The sequence below is a fragment of the Meleagris gallopavo genome, chromosome 7 (genome assembly GCF_905368555.1).
Source record: "Meleagris gallopavo chromosome 7, MGAL_WU_HG_1.1, whole genome shotgun sequence".
In the NCBI taxonomy this organism is placed as follows: Eukaryota; Metazoa; Chordata; class Aves; order Galliformes; family Phasianidae; genus Meleagris; species Meleagris gallopavo.
The window spans coordinates 30,300,982-30,321,989 of record NC_139410.1 but is presented as its reverse complement, the minus strand read 5'-3'; the positions used below and the strand labels follow the sequence as shown (position 1 = coordinate 30,321,989).

Sequence of the window (21,008 nt, the reverse complement as noted above, 5' to 3'; positions counted from 1 at the left end):
TAGGTATGAATGCCTAAAAGTAAAATAACTTTTTATGCACTGACTGAGGAAACAGTATCAATATGCAGAAGTTGTGAAGGGCTTGTGATCAGTGAAGCATGTCTTAATTGGCTGACTGCATTCCCAATTAGCTATAGCTTATTTCATCAACCAACATTTTTATCTTTAATAAAACATTTTATTTTAAAACATTTTTATCCTTCATAATCTCTTTCAAACCATCTTCCATCTTTTATGGTTTTTACTATTGAGTACACCAAACAGGATAGTACTTTCAAAAGAACAGATTGTAGGAGAATTAAAAATCAAACAAATAAACAAAAATCAAAGCAAACCGGATACTGTCTAAATCTTTAGAAAAAGATTATATCATTGGGGGAAAAAGAAATCAACAACAAAATTTGGCAAGACATTTTACTGCTAAACATTCTTAAATTCACAGAGGTGTTAGTGTTGGGAAACAAAGTAATATACTGCTTTTTTGTGTAACATTTTTGAAGATAATACTGTCAAATTTGTGCAGTTGCTTGAATTTTTTTTTTTAAGATTTCAAAGATTGACTGGCTGTATCTTCTTCTTGTAATTTGTTCTTTATGTCATTTTCACTTGCGGAACTTTTTGAAATCATTGTCTTTCAGTATGACACAGACTTCTACATTCTTGACAAATACCCTCTTGCTGTGAGGCCTTTTTATACAATGCCAGACCCTGTAAATCCTGTAAGTAAAATTCTTTGTTGACAGTGAGTTGTTTTTTTTTTTTTTTTTGAAGTTGAGATCACTCTGTTTATAGTGTAATTTGACAAAGTAGATGAAGTATTTTTCTGTGATCCTCTGTTGCAATTGAAGTTAAGCTAATAACAGGAGTAGGTCAGTGCTACATGGCCCATAAAGTGTTTGCAGTGACCCTCACCAGTGAAAAACATACCAGAAAGTAAAGCAGGCTGAAGTTGAGGGAGCTTTCTGAAGAGATCTCCATGGTCACCAGAAGAGATCTGTGTTACCATCACTAAAACAAGACAAAAACATTCTTTGAGGGCAACAGATGCTTAAATAGAAATAATTTTTTTTCACATTGATAGAAACTTCCCAGTTTATTCCAAAATCCAGCATAAATATCTTTCAGCATCTTTTGTGGGGTCAGTATGTGTAAATGTAACCTTTATTTTAAAGTGTGTGTGAGTGAACTTCAGTTTTAAAAAATAATCATCACCAGACTAATGAGAGAAAACATTATACTACAATTCTAAGATCACAAACACATTGCTTTCTTACTACATAGCTTTGGATATAATAAATGAAGTTACTAAGAGATATATGTTTGCTCCCTAAGGATGGAGTAAGTGTAGATACGAAATTAACTAGTACTTGTCTTTCCAGAAAAACTCCAACTCCTATGATATGTTCATGAGAGGGGAAGAGATTTTGTCTGGAGCTCAGAGAATTCACGACCCTCAGCTGCTGACAGAAAGAGCGAAGCATCATGGCATTGGTAACAAGTTAAACAACATAAAGCTTAGTTTAAAAGATTATAAATCATGATTGGATTTGTTTCATTTAAAGGAAGAATTTGGAGCAGAACTTAATGTGTGACAGTAATGCTAAAATTATGATACTGTTTTATGCATAATGTTAATCTGACTAATGCTGTTTAACTTATTTAGTATAGAGTGGTGGGATTAACAAACTAACTAGTTTCCCAACAAGGAAGAAGAGGGATTGTTTCCAAGGGCTTTTGAGAGGATGTAATGCAGGAAATACCTGTAACAGAGTGGGGGTAGACAAGTTGTATTCTGCCATGCCTTTTTTATATTCTCACAAACTTCTTATGGAGTACTTCAGCAGAATTAGTTATCACTTGTTAGATCTTGAGCTGAGAGCAAATAAGCAAGAAGTGGAGATTTTTATGCTTTTCTTTTTGAAAAAGAAGACAGATAAAGCTGGCTAATGGTAAAAGAGTAGAAGACTAAGTTAGATGAAGATCGGGAATGTAAGGTATAGATTAAAATTACGCTTTCAGTGGATGACAAAGTGAAGTGTCAAGAAGGTAGCAGGATAAAAGGAGTATCTTCCAAACGTAGCAAGAGGGAAAAACAGATTGCTAAATCTTTACTTCTCGCTGCAGTTCATTCAAGAAGTCAGCAGTTCCCATAAGTTATAATGAACAGTTAGGCCTCAGTTATACAGTTCCTTACCTAATTAAATTATTAACAAAATAATAGAAGGAACTGCCATGAACATAACTTCTAGACTGTTCTGGATAACTTAAATCTGTTCAATGACCGAAACCCCCACTGTTAGTTTTTAAATTATCTTAGTAAATATTTTATTGTGCATGCAGTCCTGTATTCACTTGTGTGTTTGGCTTGGGGTTCATTAAACAGATGAGAAATGTATGCTTTCTCCTCTCTAGATTTGGAGAAAATAAAGGCTTATATCGATTCCTTTCGGTTTGGTGCACCTCCACATGCTGGTGGTGGAATAGGTAAGTATATGTATTTTATTTTGTTTGCTGTCAGCCTGACCTTAGCTTCAACTTGGTCCCAAGTAGGGCTCGATATAAAATTGCAAGCAGTGGTCTTGTTAGGTCAGTGTGTGAACTGATTATTGGGGGGAGTTTAGGGAGAGAAGATAAACTGTAAAGATCATCCTAAAATAGTTAGACTAAATATTAATGACGCAGTCTGATGAGTTTAAAGGGTAGGTGATCACCACTGAAAATATGTTGATTTATTAGCCTGGCAGATTACCTTCAAATTTGATCAAAGAAGAAAAATTAAGCAAGAAAATGCTGCATGTATGTATGGATATCATAGCCTAATAATACCAGATGTCACTGGTGTCTCAGCACATTTGATGAAGCTGTTGTGTAGTAAGGAAAAAAAAGTGATTGCTTCTGTCTTTATTTGCTGTGATTTGACTGAATGTCAACTTTGGCTGATAGTAATCATTTCAGCAAAAGCACTGATGTCTGCTGGCTTCTTGTCTAGCTGTGAGTATTTTATATACTAAAATAAATAGTTTTAAAATATCTTAACTTTTGAGTAACAGCTGTTCTGAAATACTTAAAAGGTGTTAGCATCAATGATCATCAGCACTTGCAGATAATCCAGGATCATTTAGGCCAGTCACAGCTGCTATCAAGGAAACTGAAGCTGCATCTCCTCTGCAGGGTAAATGCTTCTCATGGCACATCCCATAGATCAGGCCAAGTATCAGCCAAGCAGAAGATACTGTGAAATGAACCGTTTTCTAGTTGGTTTAGCTGAAAGCCTTAACATAGGGAGGAGCAGTGTGTGAATACTAGTAGGAGTCTTGGTTTCACAGCAGTGTGGCTGGAGTGTGTGTGGTCCCATGGATTAGCAAGTCCGTACAAATTCCACAGTACACACATAACTTCTGAGGTTCAGGAAGAAAGAACACAACCAGTGAAGCATTTATTGTCTTGAAGATATCAGCAAACAGTTACATGAGTACATACTGCTGAATCTGCGTGCTTGCACTGTAGAGTGTTTGGGATAAGCTTCCAAGAGTGTTTTTTACTGCACTTGCTTATGACAGTTAATATCTCAAAAGTACTTGGTACCAGCTCTGGTTTGTTCTGTACTTCTGTAACATATTCAAGATACATTTCTCCCAGTTACTCTCTTCTCATTTCAATTTTCTATGCCATCTTGAAAGTCTCAAGTGATTCAAAAGAGGGGTTGCATCTCTAGTACCATTGCTTTATTGACACATGTTTCAAGTGAAACTTGTACTGTATCAGAAGGTACTGTATGTAAAACCTGTAATTTCTGGTTCTAATTCCTTTCTGTAGTCAGGTGTGTTAATGTGCACACATCACTCTTTGTTCACAGTACTGTGTGAAGCTGGCTTTGGCTATAAATTACATTTAGCTTAAGAGATTTGAACAGAAGACTGACTGATTATACTGTTGTTTTTGTTTTTTCTTCCCATTTGTTGTAGGGCTGGAAAGAGTAACTATGCTATACCTAGGGCTGCATAATGTTCGTCAGACCTCCATGTTCCCACGGGATCCCAAGCGACTGACACCCTAACATGACCTGTTCATGAAAGTGTGAGGTGATTGTGAGCATATCTGTTGCTAGTGATGAGCGTGTATTGATCTAAGCATTGTAATATGCAATAAAAAAAGATGATCTGATTACTGAAGTGCCACAAACATTTTTTTTTATCCCTTAGGTATTTATTTAAAAGCTATTATTTTAACAGATCAAGACTGTTTGTACTGGCAGCTGCACATTTTTAACAAATTCGAATTAGTATTCTAATGTCATTAAATTGTATCATATTTCTAAGCATTTAAATAAATTGTGCAATAAATATCATGCACTTTTAACTTACATCAGCAAGATTGAATATTCTGGATTACAGAATTGGCTCAACGCTGAAATAACAGGATGCTCGCAATTCAAAAAGCAGGAGAGGAAACCAACCCAGTTGTTAATTTACTTGAGTGAAATTGTAGCAGGTGAGAAGGAGAATATTCTTAATTAAAAGTCGTAACAGATTCCAATAAAATTCTCTAAGCAAAATAGATACAGTAGATGTCTTTTCTGGTTGTTGCTTTGTATGCTCACACGGTAATCATGGAATGTTGCATTTAATTACAAAACAAAATCTGATGAAATAACCACCTGAAGTTTAAATTTCTTTCTGTCCTCGCTTAAAGTTGCCAGCAGCCATAGGGCCCATTCTTGATGTTGCTGTTTGGGACTGGATCGGAGGTTACGTACATTCATGGGATGCATGAGGGATATATAATGTTCTCAGCAAATAAATAGATGTGAGTTTGAGAGCACATCACATGTTGCATTCCTGACAGTGCTTCTGTGATAACTAACTAAGCATATCAGTGAGGATTTCATGTATCTGTTCCAAATAGAAGAAAAGTAAGTAAGGTAAGCTTTGAGTTTTCTTCATTTATAGATGCTGTGAACTGCCTGAGTGTTGTACACTTAAAGAAACGGTGTTTAAGTCAGAAAGAGTACTTCTAAAATTCCTTCTAGACATCCTCTTTGTTAAATGAATCAGTTGCTTGAACCTCCTCATTTTTCAGTGGTACACAAACCTACTTCTCTTTGTCTTCCCAACTCAACAAGCATGCCTTGCATTTTGTGAGGAACTGATCTTTTTTAAACTTCCTTTTAAATACTACATCTGATGGTTGCTTTTCAAGTTTAAAACAGTAAGGGCTGATGACAAAGAACAGAAGATTCTATTCAGCTTTTAGGACCTGCAAGTCTCATTTTCATACACACTTCTAATTTCTGACTTAATTGTTATTTAATGTTTTACATGTTAAAAGCTTTCAGTTGGAGGTATAGTTTAGACAGTCTGTTTCTGTTGCTACCTTGATTTTTAAATGTCAGAGAAGTCACATATTGGTTATGCTGCAAAAAGGTCAGTCAGGGAGGCTGTGTTGAAGTTGTGTAGAATTTCACAAAAGGGCAAATCATCTTTTGCAGCTGCCATTGAACAAGACTTAATTTTCCTGTTGTGTGACAAGTTCTTCATTATAAAGTGATAATTCTAGGAATACTAAAGGTCAGTTTGATAGAGTGCTGGAAATTTAAAAGTTAAACTTTATTTAGAAGGCATACAATACAAAGAATAACATACTTTGCAGCTTTGTTTATGGGTCCTTTGTAATTAATTTAAGTATAGAAACTGTCCCATAGTATTTATTGGTATTTAAAATGTTATCCTGTACTGAGTTATATTTTAGAAAGCTAAGTGGCTAAGTATAGCTTACCACCACAGACTTATTACTGATGAATCCAAGTTTCAAAACAGTTGTTTATTCAGCTAAGCTGGCTGGCATGAATTTTATTTAATTTCTTTTGTTCTTACAGAGCTGGTAATGTACATCAGAAGTGCTTCCTCCTAATAATACACAAAATTAGTGGCTTACACTTCACAAAAAAACAGATCTGAGAATTATGTTCATTACTCTAGATGTGGCAAGAGGTTTTGCACGTATTCCTGTAAATAACTGCTTATCCCAATTCTGTTAAGAGTTACTTGAGCTCATATTTTGGTTTGATTTATTCTCAGTAGCTCAAAAGAACTACAGTTCTGCTGGGAGGCCCCTATCCCTTCTTCTCCTTTTGTACACCATATCCTTTCATGCAGTTTTCCTTAGCCAACTGAAAATAATTATGATCATAAATCAAAAGGCAAAATGCATTTGTCAGGACTGTCATCTAAACAGATACTTCAGTTTATGCTGCACATTGCTAGAACTTGGTCAAAACTCAGCAAATAGTAATTCAGAACTTTATCTTGTTTTGATAGTTAACAATTCTGGTTTCATAGTTCAGGAAAACCTGTATAGTCCTTGATTTCCCACCACCTATTGCACGAAGTTTAGCATTCTACCTGGAGTCCAAATTGCTGCTGCTTTTTCATCAGTTAAAATTACTATTTTTTCTTTCATGATATACAGATAATTATTCTTGCACATTTTTAAGTATTAAACTAACTAAAAAAGCTATTAATAAGGAATAGCCAGGGAGTCATCTGTTAACAGCTAACTGCAAAGCCTCAGTCTATTTCCACAGTTTGACTGAAATACTTCCTTGTGAAAACCCATCTGTGTTCAGTGAGCTGTCTGCATCTGCCCAGCAGGAAAGAAGACTCTGGCAGTTTTCTGGAAGCAAAGCACAGGACTGATGCCCAGTGGCTGAGCGCTGCTGTTGTGGGCTCACCCCAGAAGGGAGCTAAGCACCGTGCCCCTAGAGGGATGGGGCTGAGGAAAGGAATAAAGCAAAAAAAAAAAACTTTGTGTTGCAGAATTGTTTACTATGTGAAGAAGTATAAGAAGAGAGAACAAGCGATGGATGCAAAGGTAATCGCTCACCATCTTCCAGAGGTAGAACAGTGCCCAGCCAGTTCCCCAGCAAAATATGGCAAATCCCTAAGCCCCTTCCTCCCTTTTTATTGCTGAGTATGATGTTACATGGTTGGTTTAGGTCAACAGCCTGTTTGTGTCTGCTCCTAACGTCTTGCTCAGCCTCCATTGTTTGGTCACAAATGTATATAGCATAGCACCATGTCACCTGCTTTGAAGAAAATTAATTCCATCCCGTTCCATCCAGTGTGATCTCACATGTTATTCCATATCTTATCTATCATGCTCAGGTCCCACGCTCTCCAGTACATCCGGAATTAACAACTATCTCACTTCCTGTCCTTAGATACATACACAGATACAATTTCCTTAGTCTATGGGTACTTAAATCTTCAGTCAGAATTGTGCATGTTTTCACTACAAATAAAACTTTGTAGTTGCTTTCAAGTTGTTTGGGAAAAAAAAAAAAACAACAAACTAACAACTGATATTCTTGCAGACATCTTCTGAAGCTTGAAAGCTTGTTCTTTGATTTGGAGTCATGTAATAAGTACTTCAGATTAATCAGCTATTCCTTTATGTAGAACACAAAATGTTTTATTCACACACTGATTGTGCCAGTAGTTTCACCATCTCATCTCTGCTCCTCCAGGCTTTCCTGATAACAAAATGAAGATATAATGAAACTGATAGGCTTCCCCCACAGGATCTTTCACAGGGAAGATACTGAGCCTTTGTGTTTCAGTTTCCAGATGAAACTTGGGGAGTCCTTCAGCCTCCTCCTTCTGTCATGGGTGGTTTCCAAAGAGGCTGCCTTTTCAAAGAGGAAGAACTGGAAGAGCAGATGGGCTGGGAGCACACCAGCTGGCTTCAGCCACGTGCTGCCCTGTTACTGCCAGGTTACTGACATAGCTTCTCCTCACCATGGTTTTTGCAACTGAGGCAGGGGTTGGTACCGACTGCCCACCACCTTCTCTGAATGAGGAGCTCAACTTCATTACATGCTTTTAGAAGCAGTAGGGATGTTCTTGGAGAAGTACTTTTTAATCGCTTTAATTGTTCTTTTGACAGCACTGCCCATACTGAGTGCCACCTGATGCTGAACAAGCACGTTATACCTGTGGAATGAAACAAACACCAGCTTAGGTTTATCTCTATTTCAGTCTAAGCAGTGAGAGCGCAGTGCAAAGACACTCAATTTCCAATATTCACTGCAAATCTTTAAAATGTTACAATGAGTTGCTTTTACCATTCCACAGCAAGAGCACCATAACATACGCTAACACTTGCAGGAAGCTCGCACTGCTAGATTTTTATTTTTAGAGTCTTTAAAGTGTTTCAGAACTGAAAAAAAAAAAAATCAGCCCTTAGCTGCCCTAATTGCAGGAGCATTTCCCGCTCGGGCAGAGATGAATGTCTTTGCAGGTGGCACTGCGCTTCCGAGCAGTTCTTCGCAGCCCTCAAAGCTGTTCCTGGCAGTGTATCGCTCGCCACCAGCTGTCACCGCACCGCTGCCGTCGCTCGGCAAATGCCGCCTCACGCCAGCCCGCAGCCGAGCGCACAAGTGCCCGCCCTCAGCTGGCTCACACCTGCTCCGCGTACACACGGGGCTGTTCCCTCAGCGCACGTGCCGTGCATGTAATCGGCGCAGAGCAGCCATTTCCCGACAGAGCTCGGAGCTCTGGGTCCCAGTGCCGCCATCGGGACGGCACCCGCCGGCTTCGCGCTCTGGGATGACTCAGCGCGCGGTTACGGGGCGGGTTGCACCCCCACGGGCTGGAGTGCTCAAAGCTTTGCCGACGACGCAGGTCTAGCGGCCCTGAGGGCCAGGTGCGTGCGCGTTCGGCGTGGCACAAGCCCCACCCACGGCCCTGAGGCGCCGCTCGCTTTTGGCGCGAAAACGCCCGAGAGGGAAGAGGAAGGGTGGGGCGAGGGGCGGGGCTCTGCGGGACGGCGGCCGCCCATTGGCTGGCGGGGCTGCGGCGCGAAGGGCGGCGGGCGGGGCGAGGGCTGGGAGCGGGGCGGCAGCGGGAGCGATGGATCTGGCCGTGGCGGTCGGCGGCGCGGGTGCGGCACAGCAGCATCAGCAGCTGCGCGATGAGGTGGCCGAGAAGTGTCAGAAGCTGTTCCAGGACTTCCTCGAGGAGTGAGTGCCGCCGGGGTGTGTGTGTGGGGGGGTCTGTCCCGGCAGGTCTGCGGCCCTGCCCCTCGTTCCCCTCAGAAGAGCTCGGGCCCGGCTGTGAGGTGCTCTGTGGTAACGTCGTGAGGTTCCTCCAGGCCTTGTTGTGGAAACGTGGAGGCCGCCCTTGAGGGGTGCTGAGGGAGCAGAACTCGGCCTGCCGGGCTGGCAGGGTCCTGGTTGGACGATAAACGCAGTCCGTGTGGCAAAGCAGCTGTGCAGGCCTGGCCTGTGTGTGTGCCGGCGTGATCGCAGGGGGGCAGAGGGAAAGCCATTGGCGTTGGAAAAGGCCCCTGAGATCATAAAGTCTAACCGTTAACTTTTCGCTGCCAAGTCTGCTGCTAATCCTTCTCTGGAGATATTCAAGTCTCGCCTGGACGCCTACCTGTGCGACCTGGTGTAGGGAACCTGCTTTGGCAGGGGGGTTGGTCTCGATGATCTCTAGAGGTCCCTTCCAACCCCTACAATTCTGTGATTCTGTGATTCTGTAATCCATGTCCTTAAGCGCCACGTCTGTGTCGTTCTTAAATACCTCCAGGAACTGTGACTCAACTGCTTCCTGGGCAGTCTGTTTCAATGCTTCACAGCCCTTAAAATGAAAACAATTTCTTATAATCCAACCTAAAGCCCTGCTGCAATGTGAGGACTGTTTCCTCTTGTCCTATGGCTTGTTGCTTGGGAGAAAATATTGCTGGAAGAGACGTCTGTGAGGGAATGGGGGGTTCCATTGATTTTTTGCACATACAATCCTTCCCTCTTGAATCTAGAAGTATTTGGTTTCTGTCTGATGTATAACTGTCGCTCATTTCCCTGGTTTGCTTTCAGATTCCAGAACAGCGATGGGGAGGTCAAATACCTGCGTGATGCTGAAGAGCTGATCCGACCGGAGCGGAACACCCTCACTGTGAGCTTTGTGGATTTGGAGCAGTTCAATCAGCAGCTCTCTACCACTGTTCAGGAGGAGTTTTACAGGTAAAGTGTATGGATTGCCTGAGATCTGACCAGTGCAGCAGTCGCAGCCCAAAGGTCTGACCTGAGGTTCATCTGCTTTCTGTATCCTGAAAAACCTCACACGTAGGAAATTATTTTTACTGCATCAAAAATTATTTCTTAACAAATTCATAGTTACTAATTCTGCTTTTCTGAAAACGCCGAACGAACAAGGCAATTTCATTTACTCTGATAAAGAAATAGGCGGGCAGAATGAGAATGCAGGATAAGCTCTAGAGCTTATCTCTCTGAAACTATTTTATTGACCCAGTGGCTCATTTTGAGGCTCTGCTTTTTAATATAAGGAGAAAAGTGCCATAGAATGAGATCTCAAAAATCTTTTCTCATACAATTAAAAAATGTAGTAATCACACAGCAAGCTCATTTTTAGCGTATTTAGATGAGCTTTTGTGTGTTTTTTCATAATGTGGTTGTAAAAGCCAGAACCTGCAAATATATGATACAAGCGTGTGATGTAGTCTAAAGTGAAAAAGACATTTTGATATCTCATATAGAAATCAAACTTATTTCCTTCGTTTCAGGGTTTATCCTTATCTTTGCCGAGCAGTAAAGACTTTTGCTAGAGACCATGGAAGTGTTCCTGCAAGCAAGGACTTCTATGTTGCATTTCAGGATCTGCCTACCAGACACAAGTAAGATGATTATTAATCTTAGAAACTTGAATATTCTCACTACTGGAAAAAGATGTCAAAGGGTATTGAAAATGTTCTCATTATACAGCATAAAAGGTACTCTTAACCTGTACAATTGTGAAGAAATTGTATGATTTTATGAAACAGTTTTTCATTTGTGAATCATACAAATGCTGGACTGGAAGTGACTGCAGATACTGACAAACTAATTTAACTTTTGTATTTTAAAATCTAATATAATGTGTTGCTTTTGAAGTGCCAATGATGTAATTTATTTTAATCTAAAAGTATGTAAAATGACAAAATGGGAAGTTGTTTTTCTTAACTTTGTTTCTTTTGCTTGTTACAATTGTTCTTTTGTTACAAATGGAATGAGAGCATACTGCCACTACTTGAGTACTCCGGGCATGAAGTGTCAGCTGGACTAGGAATTTAATCTGGAATTAATTTCTGTTCTACACAGGATTCGAGAGCTGACGTCTGCCAAAATTGGCTCGCTGATGCGTATCAGTGGGCAGGTGGTACGTACCCACCCAGTTCATCCAGAGCTTGTCAGTGGAACCTTCCTATGCCTAGACTGCCAGACAGTGATTAAGGATGTGGAACAGCAATTTAAGTACACACAGCCAAACATCTGCAGAAACCCAGTCTGTGCCAACAGAAGGAGATTCCTGCTGGATACAAACAAATCAAGATTTGTTGACTTCCAAAAGGTACAGTGGTGAGATTGGATGGGGGGGTGACAAATGGTGATGTGATGTTATTGTGGTGTTTGAAAGGTGTTACTGCTGCTGCACATTAAAAAGACCTTGAATAAAGGCACTGGAGTTTCTGCACCTTGTTTCTTTCTTTCTTTGAAGACTTATGATTAAGCATGGGAAATTATAAATAGAATCTAAACAGTTTTATTGCATGACATTTATTATGTAAGTAAGCCACTGAAAACCCACGTATTCAAGCCTTTATCAGTCTCCTGTCACAGATATGTCATGCATAATTATTTCATGCAAGTCTGAACAGAGGTGTCTTTTTTTGTATCTGTGGTGTTTTACTCTTCCACATGGATTTACTCTGTGGATCCTCAGCACATCGCATCTCACGATAACGCGTCGCATTGAGTAGAATCTGAGTGGCCTCGGTGCTTTTCCTTGACTTCAGATTTGGCACTGCGGTTCCTGTGAATCCTCTTAAGCTTCCCCAGGCCACCTGATTGAATCAGATGGTTGCAAGCAAATACTTCCTACTGCATTTGTTAGCAGCTTAGCTTTCAAAGCATTGCAGATTTGGCGACATCTGAGTGCTTAATGCTCTGTACCTCCTCAGGTTCGCATTCAAGAGACGCAGGCCGAGCTGCCCCGAGGCAGCATTCCTCGAAGCGTGGAAGTGATCTTGCGTGCAGAAGCAGTGGAATCTGCTCAGGCAGGTGACAAATGTGACTTCACAGGATCGCTGATTGTTGTGCCTGATGTGGCTCAGCTGTCAACACCAGGTTTGTTGCGACTGCTCATCACCTCAATGCTGTGCAGCTTGTTCTGGTTGCAGCTGTTCTGACTCTTATTCTCACGGCAGGGGTACGTGCAGAAACTGGCTCACGGGTTAGTGGGACAGAGGGCTATGAAGCTGAAGGAATCCGGGGACTTCGTGCCCTTGGAGTCAGAGAGCTGTCCTACAGGCTGGTCTTTTTAGCCTGTTACGTTGCACCAACAAATCCACGGGTGAGTCTGGAAAGAAAAGAGATAGAAAATTATTGATGATTTCTGCTCTGTATTCTTACCTCAAATTACAGGATGAGGGTGTACAAAACTTTAAATATGTATGTGTACCAACCTCGTGTGCATTAGGCAATTTTCTGGATGTAGAAATTTCTTGCCGTGTTCCAGAGTAATTAAAGATCTTTTAAGTTCTGGTTAGGGAAGGACACGTAAAATGGCAAGTTTTAGTCAAAGGAAGCTGTACTGGTGGGGTTTTTTCTCTATTTTTACTTTCTGAACGAACAAGCATCTGTTGTCTTTTTGCTCATGGACCGAGCTTAGACTCCATTTGCTCCCTATGGAGTTGTCTATGCTGTTTTTATGCTTCTTGGTTTTCTAAAAGTATAAGATGATGGGCTTCCTTAGCCTATGATTAGTCTTCATAAATGCGTTCTTCTACCCAGTTTGGAGGGCAAGTTTGTGTAAGCTCTGGTGTGCAGTATTTGCATTCAGTAATGATCGTGTTTGTCATGGTTTTATTTTTATTCTTTTCAATTTCCCTTGTTTAGTTTGGTGGAAAAGAGCTTCGAGATGAAGAACAGACTGCAGAAAGCATTAAAAACCAAATGACAGTGAAAGAGTGGGAAAAGGTGTTTGAAATGAGCCAAGATAAAAATCTCTATCATAATCTGTGTACCAGCCTCTTCCCCACTATCCATGGTGAGACTCCAGTTGTAGCTTCAGTTGTGACATACAAGTTCTTTCTGCTATCTGTGTAGTACCATTTGGGGAATTCTTGAAAGCTCAGTACCACCTATCTCAAACACTCCCCTTCAGAACTGGTTATGCTAGAAAACAGAGCCAAATTTCTGCAGATTTACATGAAATCATTAGGGCCTGCATGAATAGTTAAGATGATTGGTTTTGCTATTGGTTCGTTTACTATGAAACTTTACTCTTTGTATTTGCCTTCTTCAAAAGATGTAGGAGTTCCTAATCTGTACTCTGATGTACGTACATGCACGTGCATATATGTTTGCTGCTGTTTCTGGCTCAGAACTTGTTTGAGAACTCATGTCTGAGAAGTTTGATCAGTGGACTTTTGTCCATGTTCTGAGCTATGATAGCATAAAGAATCCAGCTGCCTTCTGAGCCCTTCTTCCCTGAAACTGTATCAAGTTCATAAATGCAGCTTTAGTGGAAGTTTAGGAAACAGGTAAACACTGAGAAGATGTGCCCAAGTGTTTTGAAGTTTCCTTAAAATAGGAAAAATGTGGAGTTGCGTGTGGATTTTTAGCTGGGTGTTTTTTCTGGGGCAGGTAATGATGAAGTGAAACGTGGTGTCCTGCTGATGCTTTTTGGAGGAGTTCCTAAGACCACTTCAGAGGGCACTTCACTGCGTGGGGACATCAATGTTTGTGTTGTTGGTGATCCCAGTACAGCCAAGAGTCAATTTCTAAAGTAAGAATCTCTTTAAAACTCAATATTTAAATATTGACCAGTGTGAACAGAGCTATAGATGTGTATTGTGCCTTTTCTACATTAAACAGAGAAGAGGGAAGTAAAATAGTTGAGAAAATTTTCCAGGAATTGTTTGGACAGTTATTTGAATAGGGCTAAAGGAAATGCAACAGGTCCCTGTGGTAATTACAAGTAGTTGAATTAAGAGTTTGTTGCTGTTGTTGTTTAGATAATTAGGAAAGTATGGTTTATTCTATACCTTTGAAAGTCACTGAATACTAAAACACACATAAAATAGCACATCTTAAAATATTAAATTGTAATTTTCTTTTTTTCTCACTTGTTTTAGCTTAGTCTAAGTTGGTGTGTCCCATCGCTTTGTTCAGCTAGAAAGCTGTTAGATCTGAACAGTAATTACAAAATAATCATGTCTATAATGCTGCATCTTAAGCTATAATCTTTTTTTTTTTTTTACTTGAAATTCTATTTCATATGGTTTTATTTTGTTACGATGCTCATTTATCACTGCATCATTCTCCACGAGGAGCAGCACACACCACATCTCAGAAATATGCAGACACCAAAAGCTGCTTTAAGCTGCCTACAGGCAGTACAGCTGCTTCAGGCTGCCTGTGGTCAGTCTAGCTGCTTCCTGCTGTGGTGTGCTCTTCTTTTGTGCTGACTGATGTCTACCTGACCTGTGGGGAGCTGTGTTGGCTCGTGAAGTCAGCAGAAGATTTGTGGGAGGAGGTCTGGATTGCTTTTTCTGCTGGTGTAACCAGGCTGTAGTTAGGTAAGGATTAGTTCCCAAGGTTCACTCAATTATCGTTATAGATACGAGGACCTACCTAAAGGTCAGTTGCCTCCTGAAGGGATGAGTCCTGGCTTTAGAAGTTGAAAGCAGTGATTCCTGAAAGTTACCGAGTTTCTGTAGGCTTTGGTCTCTGTGCTTAAGTTTGTGCAACACAATTCCATACTGTTGCTTTTCTCCATAGGCATGTGGATGAATTCAGTCCTCGTGCTGTGTACACCAGTGGGAAAGCCTCCAGTGCTGCTGGTCTAACAGCAGCTGTTGTAAAAGATGAAGAGTCGCATGAATTTGTCATTGAAGCTGGAGCACTGATGTTGGCAGATAATGTGAGTCCAGGAACCCAGTTCCTGCATCCTTGGAATTGTTGTAATTGATGACTATAGGCCCCAAACTGTCTTGAAGATTCTTTGCTCCAAAAGTTTTCTAAATGAGCCACCTGCTTTTTATTCTTCACTGCAGGGTGTGTGTTGCATTGATGAATTTGACAAAATGGACATGCGGGATCAGGTGGCCATTCATGAAGCAATGGAGCAGCAGACTATATCTATTACTAAAGCTGGAGTAAAGGTACTTTGTGCTATTCCTTTGGCTTTGTAGTCTACAAGATTGCCCAGGTGTGTGTGTGGTACACTCTGATCTGGCATTGTCTGTCAGATTTTCATGGCAGCTCTGCAGCTGCCTCACTGTGGCAGGGAGAGAGAAATCATTTACCTGCAAAGTTTCTGGGCCTTGTGCTCCTAAAGAATCAGATATTTTACTGAAAGGAGAAAAGAGACAGCGAGCAGGAAAGAGAAAATGGGAACTAGTTGGGAAAATCCCTTGACATAAGCCTAAAATGGAATAATTTGTTTGTTTGTAGCATTATTCATAAATATGCACTATTTGAAAGCAGGGTGATCTGAATAGCAGTTTTAAGGGCTTATAAGTTCAGTAATGATGGAAGATGTGTAATAACATTAAAATATCGAATCATTATGCTGTGTATCAGGGGAGGATGATACAATATTGGAGCTGGGTAGAAAGGATTGGTTAGGAGAGTTTGGATTCTTCTGAAGAGCCTTTGTTGTAACATGCTAATTAAATTCTCTAGAAGATGTTACACTGATCTTTTCAAATTACAGTACATTGGTTTAGCGAATGGTTTATGTCTTTTTTTTTGTTTGTTTATTTCTTTGTCAGGCAACCCTGAATGCCAGAACCTCCATTTTGGCTGCAGCAAACCCAGTTGGCGGGCGCTATGACAGATCTAAGTCACTGAAGCAGAATATAAACCTGTCAGCTCCTATCATGTCTCGGTTCGATCTCTTCTTCATCCTTGTGGATGAATGTAATGAGGTAACTTTGAGCAATTGTAGAATAACTGATATCAGAAAAGCCCTTTGGAGGTCTCTAGTCTGTTCTCTTGCTCAGCACATCACTGATGAGCAAATCCTTGACCTGGTGAATTCTGAGCATTCTGCAGCCTCTTTAGGACACTACAGCAATGTTGCACACTACAGTGTAGATTCTTTTTTTTGTTGCTGTTGTTTCTTAAACTGTGAGTTGTATCTAATCATAACTTCAGTTTATGTCTGTTGCTTCTTTTCTTGATAGTTAGTACTTCCAAAAACAATTTACTTTCATTGCATCTATAAACAGACAGTTCCCTTGTACATAATGTGCTCCTGACCTCTGCCCATCTCTGTGGCCCTCTACAGTTTTAGGTGAAGCTGGTCTCGTGAGAGCTTCTTGCTTCTGCTTTTTTTCTTTGCAAAGTTAAAATCTGGCAATACAATTTGAATATGCTCTGCTGAATACAAGGATACTTCCTTTTCTTCTTGTGATGATTTGACCTGCAAACTTAACAACAGTCATTTTTACAAACTGCTAGTCACTAAGGTTAAGATGGCTACCACCTGTCTGTGTGGCATCTGCCTTGGGAGCATAAAAGATACAGAGATTAATGTTGGTTCAGTACTATTCTTTCCTCTGTTTTGCTCAGTGCAATGATGTAATTAAGAAGGGGCTATTGAAATAGATAGACCAGGATATAAAGAAAGCAAGCAGTTCCCACGCTGCAAAGTGCTGCTTTCTGCCTGTTCTGTGGCTAACTTGTAACTCAGGAGAATTCCAAGAGGTTGTAAATCCTAAAACTGCTTTTCATCCATTCTTGGCTGTTTGCTTGTATTATAAATCTTCAGGGCATTCTCCGTGTCTTCTGGCTGGAAAGACCAGCTCAGCCTCGAGGAGTGTGAGGGAAAGGGATGGGAGAAGGAATATAACTGTTGTTTTGATATTTGGCTGCAGCTGTGAAAGAGATCTAACAGAGCACTAATATCCCAGGTCACAGATTATGCCATTGCCAGACGCATAGTGGATCTGCATGCCAGAGTAGAAGAATCTGTTGATCGTGTCTATTCATTAGATGATATCAGAAGGTACCTGTTGTTTGCGAGACAGTTTAAACCAAAGGTAATTCCACTTTCTTGTGTAACTTACTCCATATGAGAAAGCTCCCTTTATTGAGTTTTGCAAGCTTCCATTTCATTTCCATGTGGAAGGTAGTTTGTTTTCTTGATGGATCTGTATACGTGCAGATAAAGTCAGGTTAAAAAGCATGTATGCAAAGCAGTAGTCAGTGTTAGTACTTTGTATGCAGAATGAAAGGTAAACTGACAAAACAATCTGGTAAAGACAAGCATGAATGATGCCTAGAAGCAAGTCAGTGGAATAGAATAAAAGAATAGATTAAAAATCTGTAGAATAATTGGTGAGTCAAAGTACTTCCTGTAATATAACTGTTACTGCAGTCGTTATTGCAATGTAATTCTAATCTGATTGTCATTCTATTTATGTGTGGTGTGTGTGATAGAATAGAATATTTCAGAGAAAAGCTGTAGCTAGTACAGAAGTCTTAACTAATTTAAGAAGCATAAACTTCAGGGCTTTTAACATGGCAAGCTGTCTTACCATCTTATCTCCCAAAGATATCTAAAGAGTCTGAGGACTTCATAGTGGAGCAGTATAAACGTCTTCGGCAGCGTGACGGCTCTGGAGTGACAAAGTCATCCTGGAGGATCACAGTGAGGCAGCTGGAAAGCATGATTCGCTTGTCTGAAGCTATGGCCCGCATGCACTGCTGTGATGAGGTATTGGGTTTTTGATGGAAGTTTATATAAACGTTGTGGGAGTTCTGGCTTTTTAACCAAGGTACTTTATGTATTTAAATTCTGTGAGTGAAGAGGAGAGCTGGGATCATGTTTTTGCTTGTGATGTGATCGTACTCAGCCTGAATTTGTATACCAGAAACACTGCTTTCTAAAAACAACAACAAAAAAACGCACCCAAAACACAACAAAAAACCACCTGAGATCATCTGGCCCCAATTGAGAACATGCATATTTTTGCATGATTGTTGTATCAGCGCTCTCAGCCTTTTACCTGTCAAATCGTTCCACAGAGAGGAACAGTTATTGATTACTACCAGCCAGGACTGCTATTGTTGTCTTCTCTGATCTTGCACAGTTTATAATTTCTTACTCTCTGACCAGCAATCTAAAATGCCAGGATTGTTTAAGGTATCTGAACCTCCATAAAAGTATGCAGAGAGATCCAGTTGTGATGTGAGCTCCTCTGTTGAAATGTATATTGTGTTATGGCCATTATCTCCACTTCAAAATTTGCTTTGAAATCTTGATTAGGGGTCGTGACACACATGATAGAAACCTACTCACTTGCTGTATAAGAAGGTTATCCTTTGGATTCTTCTTAATTAAATTCAACTTAGAAAGAAACAGACTGTTTTTAGTATGGTTCAGCTAGAAAAGATTTCTCCAGTTTTTGCTTTTCAGTTCCATAGGAGGATCTCATTAATTATAACTTTTTTCGCTGTCTTTGTGTTTAAGACCCATATCTTTCATGTTTCATGCTCTACTGATCTTTCTTTGAGCTTTGAGCTAAAATTTGTTGTCTCCACATGATAGGTAAAGCCTGAAAAGTTCCATCAGGTGCTTATTTCCTCCATAACTTTATGTGAATGCAGAATACTTGTGGCAGGATGTAATTTAACTTCTGGGGTCTTTACTGCTTACGATTAATTAGGTGAGATGGGTAGAGAGACTATCATGATCAGGGTGAATTTCTGGAGCTATCAGAACATGTATTTTTTTTAAATCTTCCCCAGGTTCATCCAAAACATGTGAAGGAAGCTTTCAGACTTTTAAATAAATCTATCATTAGAGTTGAGACACCTGATATCAATCTGGACCAAGATGATGAGCAGGAAATGGAGTACCAAGAAGAGCAAGATGGAGTTAATGGTAAAATATTTGTGGAGAACTTTTCCAAGGGGAAACGTACCTCCAGTTCCTATAGCTTACCTTGTTTGTGTGTATGCTTCTTTTCAATGTCCCACCTGTTTTCTTCTCACAAGGTCTAGAAATCTCAGCTCCTTAACTCTCTTACTTTTAGCCTCCTTGTGTGCTCCACTTGCCTGACTGTGAGTGCAACACTGTTTAGTGGCTCAGGTGATTAAACAGTTAAAAGGTGTTACAGAGTTGATCATGTGTCCAAACAGGTGAAGCAGAAGCTCCAGCTGGGGTCAATGGTCTTGTGAATGGGATGGGTGGCCATTCTGAGGACGTGAACAAGGATGCAGCACCCAAAGCTTCTCTTAGGCTGGGCTTCTCTGAGTACCGACGAATTTCTAATCTTCTTGTGTTGCACCTCAGAAAAGCAGAGGAAGGTAAGAATTTGTTAAAAGTTGGTGGACTGAGTAGCATCACCATGTGTGAATTGTCTCTTTGCTGGTACAAATGCATCTGACATTTACAAGGAAAGGATGAATTCTTAATCTTTGTGTGATGGTGATCTTTTGCCCTTACTCAGAAAAAGGTGCTACAAGTCCTCATGGCTGCTTGTTCTTGAAGCTTCAGTCTGATGTGTTTGCTGGGCTGCTCGTAATTTGTGAACCACATGGATGCATACAACTGAAAAATTAGATTCTCAATCTAACTATCTCAAATTAAACCACGATACAGCAGTCTTCTGTACAAAACATGTTGTTTTAAGAACAGCAAGGGAGCCTGACAGGCTATTGTGTGTTTGTCTTTTCAGCATTATAACTGTTAACACAGAAATCCTTTTCTTCTATGATTTGAGAGGTATCATACAATTGTTGTGTTTCTTCTAATTATGTGGAATGGTATTGGAATTAGATTTTTTTTTTTAAATATAACTTTTATTTGCAGAAGAAGATGATTCATCATTAAAGAAGAGCGAACTTATTAATTGGTATCTGAAGGAAATAGAATCTGAAATTGAATCAGAAGAAGAACTAATAAACAAAAAGAAGATCATTGAGAAAGTCATTCACCGACTTACACATTATGTATGTATAAAGATGTGTGCATACAGGAAAAAAGGTTTAAGATACATTGCACTGATTCATTTTTAGCAGAATTTCCTAATATGAGAAATATGTTTTGTGCTTTCATGTCACTGGCTGATGCAGTACAAGTGCCTTTCTTGTTTAATATTTGTTAAAAATAGGTACAGACAAAACACAGGAATAAACTAGAAGTGTGTATTAGTGAGAGTTTGCAGTGCTGTTTTATTTTCTGCTATTTATTCATAGATATGTAAGTGCTGATTTGCTGTATTTCTTTAGTTTTGGTTGCAGTAGCGTGCAGAAGCACAAACAGAACATCTTAGTTCTTGTGTCTTACATAACACAGAGCTCTGAAGTAGAAATTATGACTTGACAGGATCAAAATGTATATTTGCAAAGAAGTTACTCATTTAACATTTTGGGATTTTTGAAAGAAAAAAACACTTCCCATCTTTAAAAGTATGAAAATGATAGACTGAAGCCTTCCCAGAAACCAAGCTATGTATGGGTAATTGTTGGAATTAGGAACTTACTAAAGAGTGAATTCACAGGTAGAAGGGTTAAATAATTCATCAGAAAGAGGTGCTGCTAGTAGAAAAAGGAGATGTCTTTTTTAAAAAGGACAAACAATCCTTTCTGTTCTTGTTGAATACTTTTTTTTTCTCTGTTGCAGGACCACATTCTGATCGAACTGTCCCAGTCAGGCCTGAGGGGTTCCAAAGAAGAGGAGACTTTTGATGAAGACCCGTACCTTGTTGTCAACCCCAACTATATGCTGGAGGACTGAGGGTTGAGAACTGGACTGTAGAAACTGACTAGTGACATTTTGGAAAGTGCATTCTTTCTGCATTCTTGCAATCGTTGCTGTATAGCTAACAAACTTGTATCAGTGCTTTACTTTGGAATGCACCAATATGCAATCAGTGACGTATGGTTGATCATACACACTGAGCAGACCTGGAAAGTTTTTAAAGAAATAACA

General features: G+C 40.0%; 2 protein-coding genes across 2 annotated transcripts in view; both read left to right on the top strand.

Moving 5' to 3' along the window:
- The window catches only part of DARS1 (aspartyl-tRNA synthetase 1), a 35,960-nt gene extending 31,403 nt beyond the window's left edge, over positions 1–4,557 (top strand). The window contains exons 13-16 of the mRNA XM_010714025.4: positions 639–719; positions 1,380–1,491; positions 2,413–2,484; positions 3,966–4,557. Coding sequence (XP_010712327.2) covers positions 639–719; positions 1,380–1,491; positions 2,413–2,484; positions 3,966–4,057 — 357 coding nt within the window. The 3' untranslated portion in view covers positions 4,058–4,557. The remainder of the gene's footprint in view (positions 1–638; positions 720–1,379; positions 1,492–2,412; positions 2,485–3,965) is intronic.
- A 4,303-nt stretch (positions 4,558–8,860) lies between these two features.
- MCM6 (minichromosome maintenance complex component 6) lies at positions 8,861–20,980 on the top strand. Its single transcript, XM_010714102.3, has 17 exons — positions 8,861–9,019; positions 9,878–10,024; positions 10,585–10,695; positions 11,159–11,408; positions 12,019–12,184; positions 12,265–12,410; positions 12,956–13,106; positions 13,706–13,847; positions 14,843–14,984; positions 15,118–15,225; positions 15,838–15,993; positions 16,981–17,109; positions 17,625–17,786; positions 18,821–18,956; positions 19,214–19,381; positions 19,887–20,026; positions 20,700–20,980. The coding sequence occupies exons 1-17, from the start codon at positions 8,910–8,912 to the stop codon at positions 20,811–20,813; spliced, it is 2,478 nt and encodes an 825-aa protein (XP_010712404.3). The 5' UTR covers positions 8,861–8,909; the 3' UTR covers positions 20,814–20,980.
- The last annotated feature ends 28 nt before the right edge of the window (positions 20,981–21,008 follow it).

What these genes read in the sequence shown, in the direction of transcription:
- MCM6 (XM_010714102.3), top strand. Translation starts at nt 8,910, where the DNA reads ATGGATCTGGCCGTGGCGGTCGGCGGCGCGGGTGCGGCACAGCAGCAT. An exon ending in TTGCACCAACAAATCCACGG is followed by an intron (nt 12,411 to 12,955) that starts GTGAGTCTGGAA and finishes TCCCTTGTTTAG; the next exon opens with TTTGGTGGAAAAGAGCTTCG. An exon ending in GCATGCACTGCTGTGATGAG is followed by an intron (nt 17,787 to 18,820) that starts GTATTGGGTTTT and finishes AATCTTCCCCAG; the next exon opens with GTTCATCCAAAACATGTGAA.